Source organism: Saccopteryx bilineata, chromosome 4, assembly GCF_036850765.1.
Source record: "Saccopteryx bilineata isolate mSacBil1 chromosome 4, mSacBil1_pri_phased_curated, whole genome shotgun sequence".
Classification (NCBI taxonomy): domain Eukaryota; kingdom Metazoa; phylum Chordata; class Mammalia; order Chiroptera; family Emballonuridae; genus Saccopteryx; species Saccopteryx bilineata.
In genome coordinates this window covers 155,307,300-155,320,010 of record NC_089493.1, presented here as the reverse complement: position 1 = coordinate 155,320,010, position 12,711 = coordinate 155,307,300, and the positions used below count along the sequence as shown (strand labels likewise).

The window sequence follows — 12,711 nt, the reverse complement described above, 5'->3', positions numbered from 1 at the left end:
GCTTGTCTGGTCAAGGCATGGCTCCTTGGCCTCTGCCCCAGGCGCTAGAGTGGCTCTGGTCCCGGCAGAGCGATGCCCCGGAGGGGCAGAGCATCGCCCCCTGGTGGGCAAAGCATTGCCCCTGGTGGGCGTGCCGGGTGAATCCCAGTCGGGCGCATGCGGGAGTCTGTCTGACTGTCTCTCCCCATTTCCAGCTTCAGAAAAATACAAAAAAACCCCAAAAAACACAAACAAAAAAAAACTCAATTAAAAAAATAGCTTTGCCTTAGATAACCTGCTTAGAAAGTGTCAAATTATAACAAAGATAATTAGCAAAACTGGATCAATAGCACAAAAGGCAGTATCTTTCTAACATTAGGAAAATAACCCCACAACTGCCTGGCACAGTGGAGAATGTTGCCTGGAATGCTAAGTTCACCAGTTCAAAACCCCGGGCTTGTCTGGTCAAGGCACAGAGAACAATCAATGAAGAACAAAAGTGAAGCAACTATGAGTAGATACTTCTCACTACATACCCTCCCCTCTCTGTAAAATCAATAAAAAAAACAAAACAAAAAAACAACAACTATCTTGTCCTCCAGCTTCTGTTCCCATATTGTTAAAGGTAGCAGCAGAAAAATTAAATAACTCAATCTGACATGGCTATCTATTCACAGACACCAGTTAACACCTGTCTCATTTCCCATAGGACCTCTAAACCTATACTGTTCCTTTCCAGCTAGAAACACCTTTTCCCATCATTCTTACCAAGCCAAGGAAAAGACTGCTTCAACTTCCTTCTACTTCACAACTCCATGGTACATTCCCATTTTACCTTTTCATCTTTTATCGCCTCCTGTCCGTGACAGTATTCTGCCAATTATTCACTCTCCTAGTAAAGATATTTATTTTCCTACACAATTCTTAGCTTTCATCCTATAAACACTCAGGATGTTCTTCCTCTTGACCCTATAATATTCCTCCCTTCAGTTACTGCTCGCTCTCTTTTCTGTTGAAACTTCTATAAGAAATAGTGTCTACTGCTACCCATTCATCTTCACCCTGATTTAATGTGGCACTCTTCAGTAAAAAATCAACCATTTTATTTCTCTCTGTCAAAAGCAGTCTCTATTCAATCCAGAACCTCCTTGATTTTATCTTTGCCATATCTGCTCCTATTTATGACATCTCACTCCCATGGCTTCACAGACATTCTTTGGCTAGATCCTCCTTACCCTCCAGTAGCCCCTTTAAAGGGGATATCCCTATGTACTGTTTTTGTTTGTTTGTTTGTTTGTTTGTTTCATTTTTCTGAAGCTGGAAACGGGGAGAGACAGTCAGACAGACTCCCGCATGCGCCCGACCGCGCCCGACCGGGATCCACCCGGCACGCCCACCAGGGGCGACGCTCTGCCCACCAGGGGGCGATGCTCTGCCCATCCTGGGCGTCGCCATGTTGCGACCAGAGCCACTCTAGCACCTGGGGCAGAGGCCACAGAGCCATCCCCAGCGCCCGGGCCATCTTTGCTCCAATGGAGCCTCGGCTGCGGGAGGGGAAGAGAGAGACAGAGAGGAAAGTGCAGCGGAGGGGTGGAGAAGCAAATGGGCGCTTCTCCTGTGTGCCCTGGCCGGGAATCGAACCCGGGTCCTCCGCACGCCAGGCCAACCGGCCAGGGCCTTTTTTTTTTTTTTTTTTTTTTTTTTTCCCTATGTACTGTTACTGGCATTCTTTTCACTCTACAGATGCTTTCTCTTTGGGCAGCAACACCCACACTGATGGTTTTAATTACTTATAAGACTCAGCCCTCATTTCTTCATGACTTAAATGCCACAGTCATCTGCACATAATGCTAAAAAACGAGCAATCTCCTTAGCACAATTTGAGGAGTACTTCACAGGCTGGTCTCATCTGACTATTTCTACTTTCTGACCCAATCTGTATATTATAACTCTCTCAAAATCCTTTTTGGTAAACAATTTTATTAACGTATGAAGAAAAGCACAAACAACCTAACTATTATTCATGAGTAATCATGAAGTAAGCATGCTTATATAATCACCACTCAAGAAACATAAACCATCGCCAGTAACCCAGCAAGCAGCCTTCCTTTTCACTAACCAGTACCTCTTCCCTAAAATATTTAAAACTCTAAAAGCACTAATCTATGCTTCTTATTTTCCAAATATTCGCTAGTTTCATTATTGGACTTTCTGTTCTTCCTGTATCCATACCAATTTCTATTTCTCTCTTAAAGCCAAATCCAGATAATCTGCCTCTGTGGCAGTGGCTCATCTTTGTCCACAATGTACTTTCAATGAATGCATTGAAACACCTTTGTACTACAGTATGCTGTACTATACATTCATTATTCATTTGGAAGCTCTTTTTAGGGCAAAAATCATACAATACCGATTTCTATGTATGTAGCACCAGACATAGTACTGCAGCGAAATAGTGTCTCCTATAAATTAAAAACTTAAAACTCAAAAGAAGACCCCTCTGTATCTAACTTTACCTGTGCGACATTCATTGCAGATAAATTTTCCTCTGGGCATCTCAGTTAATCCAAGGCACTCCAGGTGGAAAGCCCCACAGCACTGAGCCTCACATAACAGCAGCTCACCCAGTTTCTCACAGTTCTGTTAAGAGAAAGAAAACAGATCTGTCTATAGAAAAAGGTTTTTAAAAATTCCAAGCAGAAGGCCGTCATGAAGGCAAAGATTAACGAGCACCTTTGCCAGAACCAAGAAATCCCACCAAACATTCAAACAAAATTTAATGACTACTTCCTCTATGCCAGATAGCACAAGGTCCCTGGATCTCATGGTTCTTATAATAAGGACAGAAAATACAAGTATAAACTTAGGTAGAAAAGGTAACAGACAATGACAAGCATTAGGTAGAGAATTCAAACAGATACTTTGGACTAAGTGATTAGGAATGGCCTCTCAGACTGGCTGTGAATGACAAGTCAGGCATATGATGTGAAGGAAGGACCAGGATGGTAGCAAGTACATAAAGTCCCCAGATAAGAAAAACCAAGGCATGTCTGAGAATCACAAAGAAAGCCAGTGTCACTGGCTGAAAATGAACAATAGTTCTAAGTGGTAGAAGATGAGGAACAAAAGAAGCAAAGGTCTGATTATGTGACCTTACAGACTATGGTAGAGTTTCAGATTTTAAGTGTTCCATTAGAGAGCTGTACCAAGGGAAGGCTAAAAATCAGGTATTCATTTCAAAACAGATTCCTGTGACCAGTACATGGAAAATGAGTTTAAGAGTAGAAAGATAAGAATAGAAGCAAAGAGACAACCAAGAAAATTACTGAAATAATTCAAGTGAGAGATTCTAGCTAGCTGGACCTGGGTCATAACTGTCTGAAAAGGCTTCCATCAAGGTCTGAACAACCCTTGAGATATGAACTATCTCAGAGAGATCATCTTTCTCAGATGATCTCATCTAAGACAGGCTGTCACTTAAAATAGGGTCTTAGGAAATAAGGATCTAGATCTATCACTTTGAAAACATTGTTAAGATTTATAAAAACTCTGCAATTTCCCATATTCCCATCATGTTTTCTAGCCCTTTAACATCCTGACTTGTTTCCCCACAGTGATTAGCAAAAGAAGGAAGGAAGGAAGGAAGGAAGGAAGGAAGGAAGGAAGGAAGGAAGGAAGGAAAAGGGGAAGGGGAAGGGGAAGGGGGGAAGAGGGAAGGGGAAGAGGGGAAGGGGGAAGAGGGAAGGGGAAGGGGGAAGAGGGAAGGGGAAGGGGAAGGGGAAGGGAGGGAGGATAGGAGGGAGGGAGGATAGGAGGGAGGGAGGGAGGCAGGAAGGGAGGAGGAAGGAAAAAGTCTTATACTTCTTCTGCAAGGTAAGAAAGGAAGGGAAAAAAAGGCTAGATAAATCTAATATCTTCAGAAACCCCCAAAATAGAGCAGGTCTTGGCCACTTAACATCAAATAAGCAAGTTAATAGAACTTTGGGAGAAAAGGCCAAAGGCAGACAGAAATTAAGAGGGGACCCCATGATCTTAGTCAACCTGAAGTCTGAACTAGTATCATATGTTTGGCTCTACCATATCCACTATTCACACATAAAAACTGATATTTTGTTTTGTATATTCAGAGTGCCAGTGACATTAGCATCAGTGTATAACAAACAAATTCATCTTCATCAGTGAAACAAAAAAACTTCAATTACAGTATATATCGAAGAGCCCTGGCCGGTAGAGCGTCGGCCTGGCGTGCGGGGGACCAGGGTTCGATTCCCGGTCAGGGCACATAGGAGAAGCGCCCATTTGCTTCTCCACCCCCCTCCTTCCTCTCTGTCTCTCTCTTCCCCTCCCGCAGCCAAGGCTCCATTGGAGCAAAGATGGCCAGGGCGCTGGGGATGGCTCCTTGGCCTCTGCCCCAGGCGCTAGAGTGGCTCTGGTCACGGCAGAGCGACACCCCGGAGGGGCAGAGCATCACCCCCTGGTGGGCAGAGCGTCTCCCCTGGTGGGCGTGCCAGGTGGATCCGGCACAGGTTTACTCAGTCTGCTGTAGCCCCACAGACTCCGGCATGCGGGAGTCTGTCTGACTGTCTCTCCCCGTTTCCAGCTTCAGAAAAAAAAAAAAAAAAAAAAAAAAAATTCAATCACAGTATATATCGAAGAATATATTTTTCTTATCTTTTTTTATAGTAAGAGGAAGGGAGATAGCAAGATAAGACTCGTTCCTGCATGCGCCCCGATTTGGATCCATCTGGCAACACCTGTCTAGGGCCGATGCTCTACTCCTCTGGGGCAGCTAGCAACCGAGCTATTTTTAGTGTCTGAGGCAGAGGCTCCATTAAGCCATTCTCAGTGCCCGGGCCGATGTACTCGAATCAATCAAGCCACGGCTGTGGAAGGAGAACGTGAAGGGGGAGAGGTGGAGAGGTGGAGAAGCAGATGGTGCCTTTCCTGTGTGTCCTAACTGCAAAATAAACCCGGGATTTCCACACGTCAGGTCGATGCTCTACCACTGAGCCACCCAACCAGGGCCAAATATATTTTTCAAATTAATCAAATGTATAGAATAACCGTATATTTGTAATTCATCTTTTTTATTTTTAAAACAGAGACAGAGCGAGAGTCAGAGAGAGGAATAGATAGAGACAGATAGGAACACAGAGAGATGAGAAGCATCAATTATCAGTTTTTTTTGTTGTTGTTGTGGCACTTTAGTTGTTCATTGATTGCTTTCTCATATGTGCCTTGACTGTGGGGCTACAGCAGACTGAGTAAACCTTTGCTCAAGTCAGCAACCTTGGATCCAAGCTGGTGAGCTTTGCTCAAACTAGATGAGCCTGCGCTCAAGCTGGAGACCTTGGGGTCTTGAACCTGGGTCCTCCACCTCCCAGTCCGAGGCTCTATCCACTGCGCCACAGCCTGGTCAGGTTGTAATTCATCTTTCAAAATAGGACACTTAAGAGTGAAAAGAGGCACTATTGATAAATTATACACAGAAAACAGATTTAAACAATGACTGATCTAAAAACCAGGACCACTGAGTGACCATAATTTAATAAATTTTTGCTAATAATATCTGTGGGCATTAACTGTCTATGAGGACTAACACTGTATTTGGGAGCTGATTTAAATATGATCCACCTTCTTTGATCAAAATGTACACATATTCACACACGCCTAGTGTATAATAGTGAAAATGAACAAAGAAACTGAGTTAAAATTATATTGGCCATAATTATATTCTATGTCTGGATTTATTGTTTAGCTCAGGCATTATCAAACTTTTTATAAAAACCACCCACTTTTGCAGTGCGGGTCAACCTGGTCCCTCTTGCCCACTGGGCGGTTCAGCAGAGCAACCAAAAGGTACCACAATTGGCCCACCATGAAAGCTGGAACGCCCACTAGTGGGCGGGAGGGACCAGGTTGACAAGCACGGCAAAAGTGGGCTTTTGGGTTTTTATAAAAAGTTTGAGGATGCCTGGTTTAGCTGTTTCAATTAAGAATAAAACTAATATCCTCCTTTCTTTTTTTTTTTTTTAATTCAGTGAGAGACAGCAAGGCAGAAAGACTCCCACATGTGCCCTGACCAAGATTCACCCAGCAAGCCCATTAGGGGCTGATGCTCTGCCCATCTTGGGCTATAGTTGCAACTGAGCTTTTCTTAGCGCCTGAGGCAGAGGCCAAGGAGCCATTCTCAGTGCCCAGGGCCAACTCACTCCAATCAAGCCATGGCTGCAAGAGGAGGGAGACAGAGAGGTGAAGACGTGGGGAATGGGGGGAGTGGGAGGGGAGGAAGAGAGGGAGAGAGAGATAGAGAGAGAGAGAGAGAGAGAGAGAAGAGGAGAGGGGTGGAAAAGCACATGGTCGCTTCTCCTGTGTGCCCTGACTTGGAATGAAACCTGGGACATCCACATGCTAGGCTGATGCTGTATCACTGAGCCAATTGGACAGGGCCCACTTCAATTTTTTATATGCCAGTTTTTAAGAATTTACGGCTAGGTATCTCAGTCAGTCAAAGCTTTCTCCTGATACACCAAGGTTGTTGGTTCAATCCCCAGTACAGACACATACAAGAATCAACCAATTAATGCATAAATAAGTAGAACAAAAAAATCGATGTTTCTCTCTCCCTAAAAGATCATTTTAGCCTGACCAGGCGGTGGCGCAGTGGATAGAGCATCAGACTGGGGTGCGAAGGACCCAGGTTCAAGAACCCGAGGTTGCCAGTGTGAGCGCAGGCTCATCTGGTTTGAGCAAAGCTCACTAGCTTGGACCCAAGGTCGCTGGCTCAAGCAAGGGGTTACTCAGTCTGCTGTAGCCCCACGGTCAAGGCACATATGAGAAAGCAATCGATGAGCAACTAAGGTGTCGCAATACGCAACAGGAAACTAATGATTGATGCTTCTCATCTCTCCGTTCCTGTCTGTCTGTTCCTATCTATCCCTCTCTCTGACTCTCCGTCTGTAAAAAAAACAAACAAACCAAAAAACAAAACAAACAAACAAAAGATAATTTTAAAAATTAAAAAAAAAGAAAAAGAAAAGACTTTACAAAGGTATATCAAGACCATAGAAAGAGAAGGTGACCAAAGCATCCATTTAATTGACTTCAATCCCAAGTCAAGTAAAAGCTCTTTAACCATAAAGTAGAGAGGCAATACAACATGGTGGTTTGGTTAAGACTCTAAACCCCGATTTATATCCTGGCTTCACTATTTAACATCTCTGTGCCTTTTTTCACATTTATAAATTTAGGATAATAATGATAAACTACCTTATAGAATTTTTATAATAAATATGATATAATATTTATAGTGACTGGAACAATGTTTAACAACATATAGTAAATACTGTATAAATGTTTATTAATTCGAAAAATACAGGCAGTAGAGTCTCTAAAGTTATATAGATGGTAGGGATGGTAGGTCCCTTAAAGTTACTACTTTATTATATTTAATTTTTTAAAAATGTTTATTTTTATTGATGTTAGAGAGAGAGGAAGGGGAAGGGGAAGGGAAAGAGAGAGATAGGAATGTCTGTTCCTGTGTGTGTCCTGACTAGAGCCTGAACCAGCAACCTCTGGGCTTCAGAACAATGCTCTAACCCAGTGGTAGTCAACCTACTCCCTACTGCCCACTAGTTGGGCGTTTCAGCTTTCATGGTGGGTGGTAGCGGAGCAACCAAAGTATAAATAAAAAGATAGATTTAACTATAGTAAGTTGTTTTATAAAGATTTATCCTGCCAAATGTATCAAAAATCCGACATAAAGTACTTGGTAAGTAATTATTGTTATATGCTTTACCTTGCTGTAACTCTGTTTTATAAATTTTATAAAGTTACTTCCCTGCTTTATAAATCACCATTACTGTGGAAACAGTGGGCAGTTAGAAAATTTTACTACTAACAGAGATACAAAAGTGGGCAGTAGGTATAAAAAGGTTGACTACCCCTGCTCTAACCAATCAAGGTATCTAGCCAGGGAAGAACACTCTCTTCTTACTGAAAGCCCTTCCAATATAAGTGACTTGCTTTTTCTGGATCATAAATTTTGGTAATACTGCCCGACCAGGCGGTGGCGCAGTGGATAGAGCGTTGGACTGGGATGTGGAAGGACCCAGGTTCGAGACCCCGAGGTTGCAAGCTTGAGCACGGGCTCATCTGGCTTGAGCAAAAGCTCACCAGCTTGGACCCAGGGGCGCTGGCTCCAGCAAGGGGTTACTCAGTCTGCTGAAGGCCCGCGGTCAAGGCACATATGAGAAAGCAATCAATGAACAACTAAGAAGTCGCAACGCGCAACGAAAAACTAATGATTGATGCTTCTCATCTCTCAGTTCCTATCTGTCTATCCCTCTCTCTCTCTGTCTCTGTAAAAAAAAAAAAAAAAAAAAATTTTGGTAATACTTGTGTCAAAGGCAACTTCATCTACCACTTCCATGTCGTTATATCAAGAACCCATCTGTCTAAACTTCTAAGAGGCTGCTCCAAAAAGGAATAAGGAGTCATCAAAAGAGTATATATTAAACAAGCACTTCTAAAAGGAAAACTCTCATGACTAACCCATGGCTAATTTTTATTGATTGCTTGAATTATCTTACATAACCCTTGCAACCCTTTGAAGTAATTATTATTATGCCCATTTTATATAAAAGGAAAACCAAAGCCTGGATAGGTTATGTTATAGCTCAACATCATAACAGCTCAAAAATGGGAAGAAAGCATGATGATCCGTGCCAGTCTACTTCTAAACCCCAACTGTCAATTACTATACTATACTGCTTTCTAATTACAAAAGAATAGCTAAAGCTAGAGAACTATATAGCTCTGCCTAAATATAAAAGGTAAGATAATTATGATTAGGGACCACAACAGAATTTAGTCGAGTCTTTCTTTGTTTCACACTGTACAACCCCCTTCAGTGCTCACAGCCCACAGGTAAGGCGGCCAGGCAATGGTTCAAGGCTGTAGTTTACTCTGGCATGGGTATACTATGAGAGGCCCACAGACAAGGGCCCACCATAAATCCATTACCATGCTTTTGAAGTTACTACTTTAAAGCAAAAAAAACCAAAACCTAAACTAAACTAAAACTCACAGCAAAATTTACCCTTGAAAAAGTCCTTAGAAAGCCAAAGATTCTCACCCCCTGAGAAGCAGAGGAAAATGATCTTTGAGTGGGCAACCACAGATTTACCTCCCCCATCTCTGACCTGCTTAAGTACATCTTCTCATGCGCAACAAGGGCAAGTGGTGCACCAACACTAAATACTTCTCTTTTCTTCCTTTTTTTGTGGGGCAGGAAAAGAGGTAAGTCCTCAAAGAGAAGTGACTCCACTAGAACCATCCAATAAAATTATTATTCTAATCATGACTGGGCCACTAAGAAATGGGAAGGGCTTCTCTTAAAAGATAAGCATGCAATAACAAGGCAAGTGGCAACATTTTCTACCTGACAAACATTCTCCTTGAGTGCAGCTCCTCCACCTCGTTCACCCTGGAGTTTTTTTGACGCAGGCATCCCATGGTCGTTTTCTATACCCTCATCAATAGTCTCCTTGGGGCTTGCAGCCATCCTGTGTGTCATCAGTTCTCCCTTGCAGAAAAAAAATAATGTCCCAAATCTGCATTAATGATGTCTCCTCCATCTGACCCCCTCCCTCTGGGCTGCTATTTGTCTAGCCATTAAGCACTTACAGATGTTCAGCCAATCACGCGGGCGGACTGCATGCAATGTTAGTTCTAACCCTGCTGTGATTGGGCGGGTAGTGGGCGCCTCATGCCCTGCCACTAACTGCTCTGAGGCTGTTCCACTGGAACTTTCTGAGCTGTTCCATTTTAAGGTTTCACTAAGAAAGAGAAAACATTCTTAAGTTTATTTGATTACTTAGTTGTCCTTCCAAGATCAGTGTTTCCTACATAATGCCCCTCTTGGGCATTCTATTAAAATTGTCCTGGAAAGAAATACTCTTTATCATAACGTGATGCTGACCTGACTTGTTCTAATCTTCTTGTAAACTGAGTTATAAAAGCCCGACATAGCATCAATGACCACACTGATGCTCTATAGGAAATAGTTTTAAATCTAATTCCTAAAACCTGATGCTTACACATATTTTAAAATTAAGCAGTTGATGGTCTCAAGAAATAGGCAAATCAATGCTCCCCCTAATTGTAGCAGTCTCAGCTTTTTAAAAGGGCAATATTCAAGTTCATCTGGACCCTATGGTTAATTGATATTGTGCTCTTTGGTTTTTAAAAAAAGTTTACCTTCCTGATGGATTATGAAATTTCATCTGATACCTAGTGCATAGGATGTGATCTTATAAAAAGGTCATACCCTTAGATACCATTATGTGCCTTAACTGATTATTACTAGGATCAGGCTATCCTTTTGGTCCCGGATTCCTTATAGCCATTAGTCACTTCAGTAGAATACTACTCTTTAAGTAAACTCAAGGGAAAGAGGGATGTGGCCTCTATTGTGAAAAGTAGCTTCACTTTGGAAGGTCAAAAGATTAGGAACTGAGTAATACCTCTGAGCCTGCAGCTTCTCTTGATGAGTCTTCATTTTTCAATCTTTTACAATGCACCTTAGTTGTAGTAACATGCTTTTGTCGTTTTCGCCTCCTTGGTTTATCAAATATCCTAGTAGTGCCTATGACAGGAAAACAGGTGTCACCTGCTAGCAAATAATACATTTCATAAAATGTCCAAGAACTCCTATCCACAACTAAAAAAACCCTCATAGAATTACAGAATGTTAGAGTAAAAACTAACCTAAAAACCCATTTAATTCTCCAACTTTGTAGTTAAGGAAAGTGGGCAAAGAAGAAAAAAGACTTACCTATGATAATATAAGTAATTAGGGAATTAGCTACATATGTATAAATTCTATCTCACACAGATTAAATAATAAATGTACAGGTAGGTTACTAAAGAAATTTCTTCCTACATCAGTGATTTTCAACCTTTTTCATCCATGACACATATAAACCAATTACTAAAATTCTGTGGTACACCAAAAAATGTAAAATTTTGTGACCGAAAAACAAAAAAAAGAGGTATAATTTTTATTCATTCACAATGGATGGGTATCATCACTCCTTGTATCTGACAATCCAAACTAAGGGGGATAAGGTCAGTATCCCGGACTAAATGAACCGGTATTGCATATTTTGTGTTTTTGTTGGTTTTTTGTTTTGTTTTTTTAGCTACTCAGCCCTGTTACTGCATGCTTAAAAAATTCTTTCACACCAGTTGAAAATAGCTGGTTCTACATGGTTCCTCAAAGGACTTTAATACCTTATAAATGGGGAGAAAATGCACTTACTAGTCAGACAAAAATACTAAAACCTAGCCTCCAAAACTAAAGACAGTAAAATTATATCACTGTACGATTTAAGGATTAAGATGAAGAGTTGAAATATATAAAATCTGGCTTACAGGAATAGTAAAAAGACCTCCTCTGATACATTTAATGGTTTAAAGAGGATATTCATAAAGTGATACTATAATCCAACAATATGAAGTGAATGCATGGTCTAATTCGGCATATACATATACAATGAAATTCCAGTTGCTCATAGTCTATTATACATATTTCAATCTTTGTTATAGAAACTGCAAGAGGACTCTAAAAAGATATTTCATAAAATGTTCCAAGATAATTAGACTAGATATCAACATAAAGGCTGGATTTTAGAAAACTGCCTTACTGCTCTTGTGGAATGTCTAATGGAGATGAAGAAGTTCTGCTATCAAAGCTACTAATAGGCCTGACCAGGCAGTGGCGCAGTGGATAGAGGTCAGACTGGGATGTGGAGGACCCAGGTTCGAGACCCCAAGGTCGCCAGCTTGAGCATGGGCTCATCTGGTTTGAGCAAGGCTCACCAGCTTGAGCCCAAAGTCACTGGCTCGAGCAAGGGGTCACTCGGTCTGCTGTAGCCCCAGTGGTCAAGGCACATATGAGATATCAATCAATAAACAACAAAGGAACTGCAACGAAGAATTGATGTTTCTCATCTCTCTCCCTTCCTGTCTGTCTGTCCCTATCTGTCCCTCTGTCTCTGCCAAAAAAAAAAAATTAAATTTAATTTAATTTAATTAAAAAAAAAATTGAATAGAAAAAAAAAAGCTACTAATAGTCCTGGTCAGTTTGCTCAGTGGTAGAGTGTTGGCCCAGCACGTAGATGTCCCAGGTTCCATTACCAGGCAGGGCAAACAAAAAAAAGTGACCATCTGCTTCTTCACCCCTCTCCCTCCCCCTTCTCTTTCTCTCTTCCTCTTCTGCAGCCATGGCTCAATTGGTTTGAGTGCATTGACCCCAGGCACAGAGAATGGCTCTGTGGAGCCTCTACCTCAGGCACTAAAAATAGCTCAGTTGCCAGCATGGCCCCAGATGGGCAGAGCATCAGGCCCAGATGGGGGTTGTTGGGTAGATCCCAGTCGGGACACATGAGGGAGTCAATCTCTCCTCTATTTCCCCTCTTCTCACTTGGAAAAAGGAGGGGGAAAAAGTTACTGATAGCCTAAGGTTAAAGGAAGAGTTAATATAATGACAGGATAATAACGATTCTCACAGGCTAAAATATATAAAGTTCAGGTTATAGGTTAAAAAAACACACATAAAAAAACACCCCTAAGGTTTAAAAGTATAGGAAAGAGCTGATATTATTTTATCAGCAATTCTTTTTTTAAAAAAGCAAGTAAACTGATAAACCTAAGGAATTACAATTATGC

The 12,711-nt window shown here is 41.6% G+C and overlaps 1 protein-coding gene and 1 non-coding gene across 8 annotated transcripts in view; both read right to left on the bottom strand.

Moving 5' to 3' along the window:
• NSD1 (nuclear receptor binding SET domain protein 1) overlaps positions 1-12,711 on the bottom strand; it is a 183,736-nt gene that overhangs the window by 56,262 nt on the left and 114,763 nt on the right. For all 7 annotated transcript variants that reach the window (XM_066272298.1, XM_066272301.1, XM_066272296.1 and 4 more), the window contains 3 exons: positions 10,506-10,627; positions 9,422-9,565; positions 2,496-2,619 (listed from right to left, as the gene is read on the bottom strand). In XM_066272298.1, the coding sequence (XP_066128395.1) occupies positions 2,496-2,619; positions 9,422-9,565; positions 10,506-10,627 (390 nt within the window). The remainder of the gene's footprint in view (positions 1-2,495; positions 2,620-9,421; positions 9,566-10,505; positions 10,628-12,711) is intronic.
• On the bottom strand, positions 8,872-9,008 carry LOC136337133 (small nucleolar RNA SNORA42/SNORA80 family). The gene has a single exon (XR_010731833.1). It is a non-coding gene; the product is annotated as a small nucleolar RNA SNORA42/SNORA80 family (small nucleolar RNA).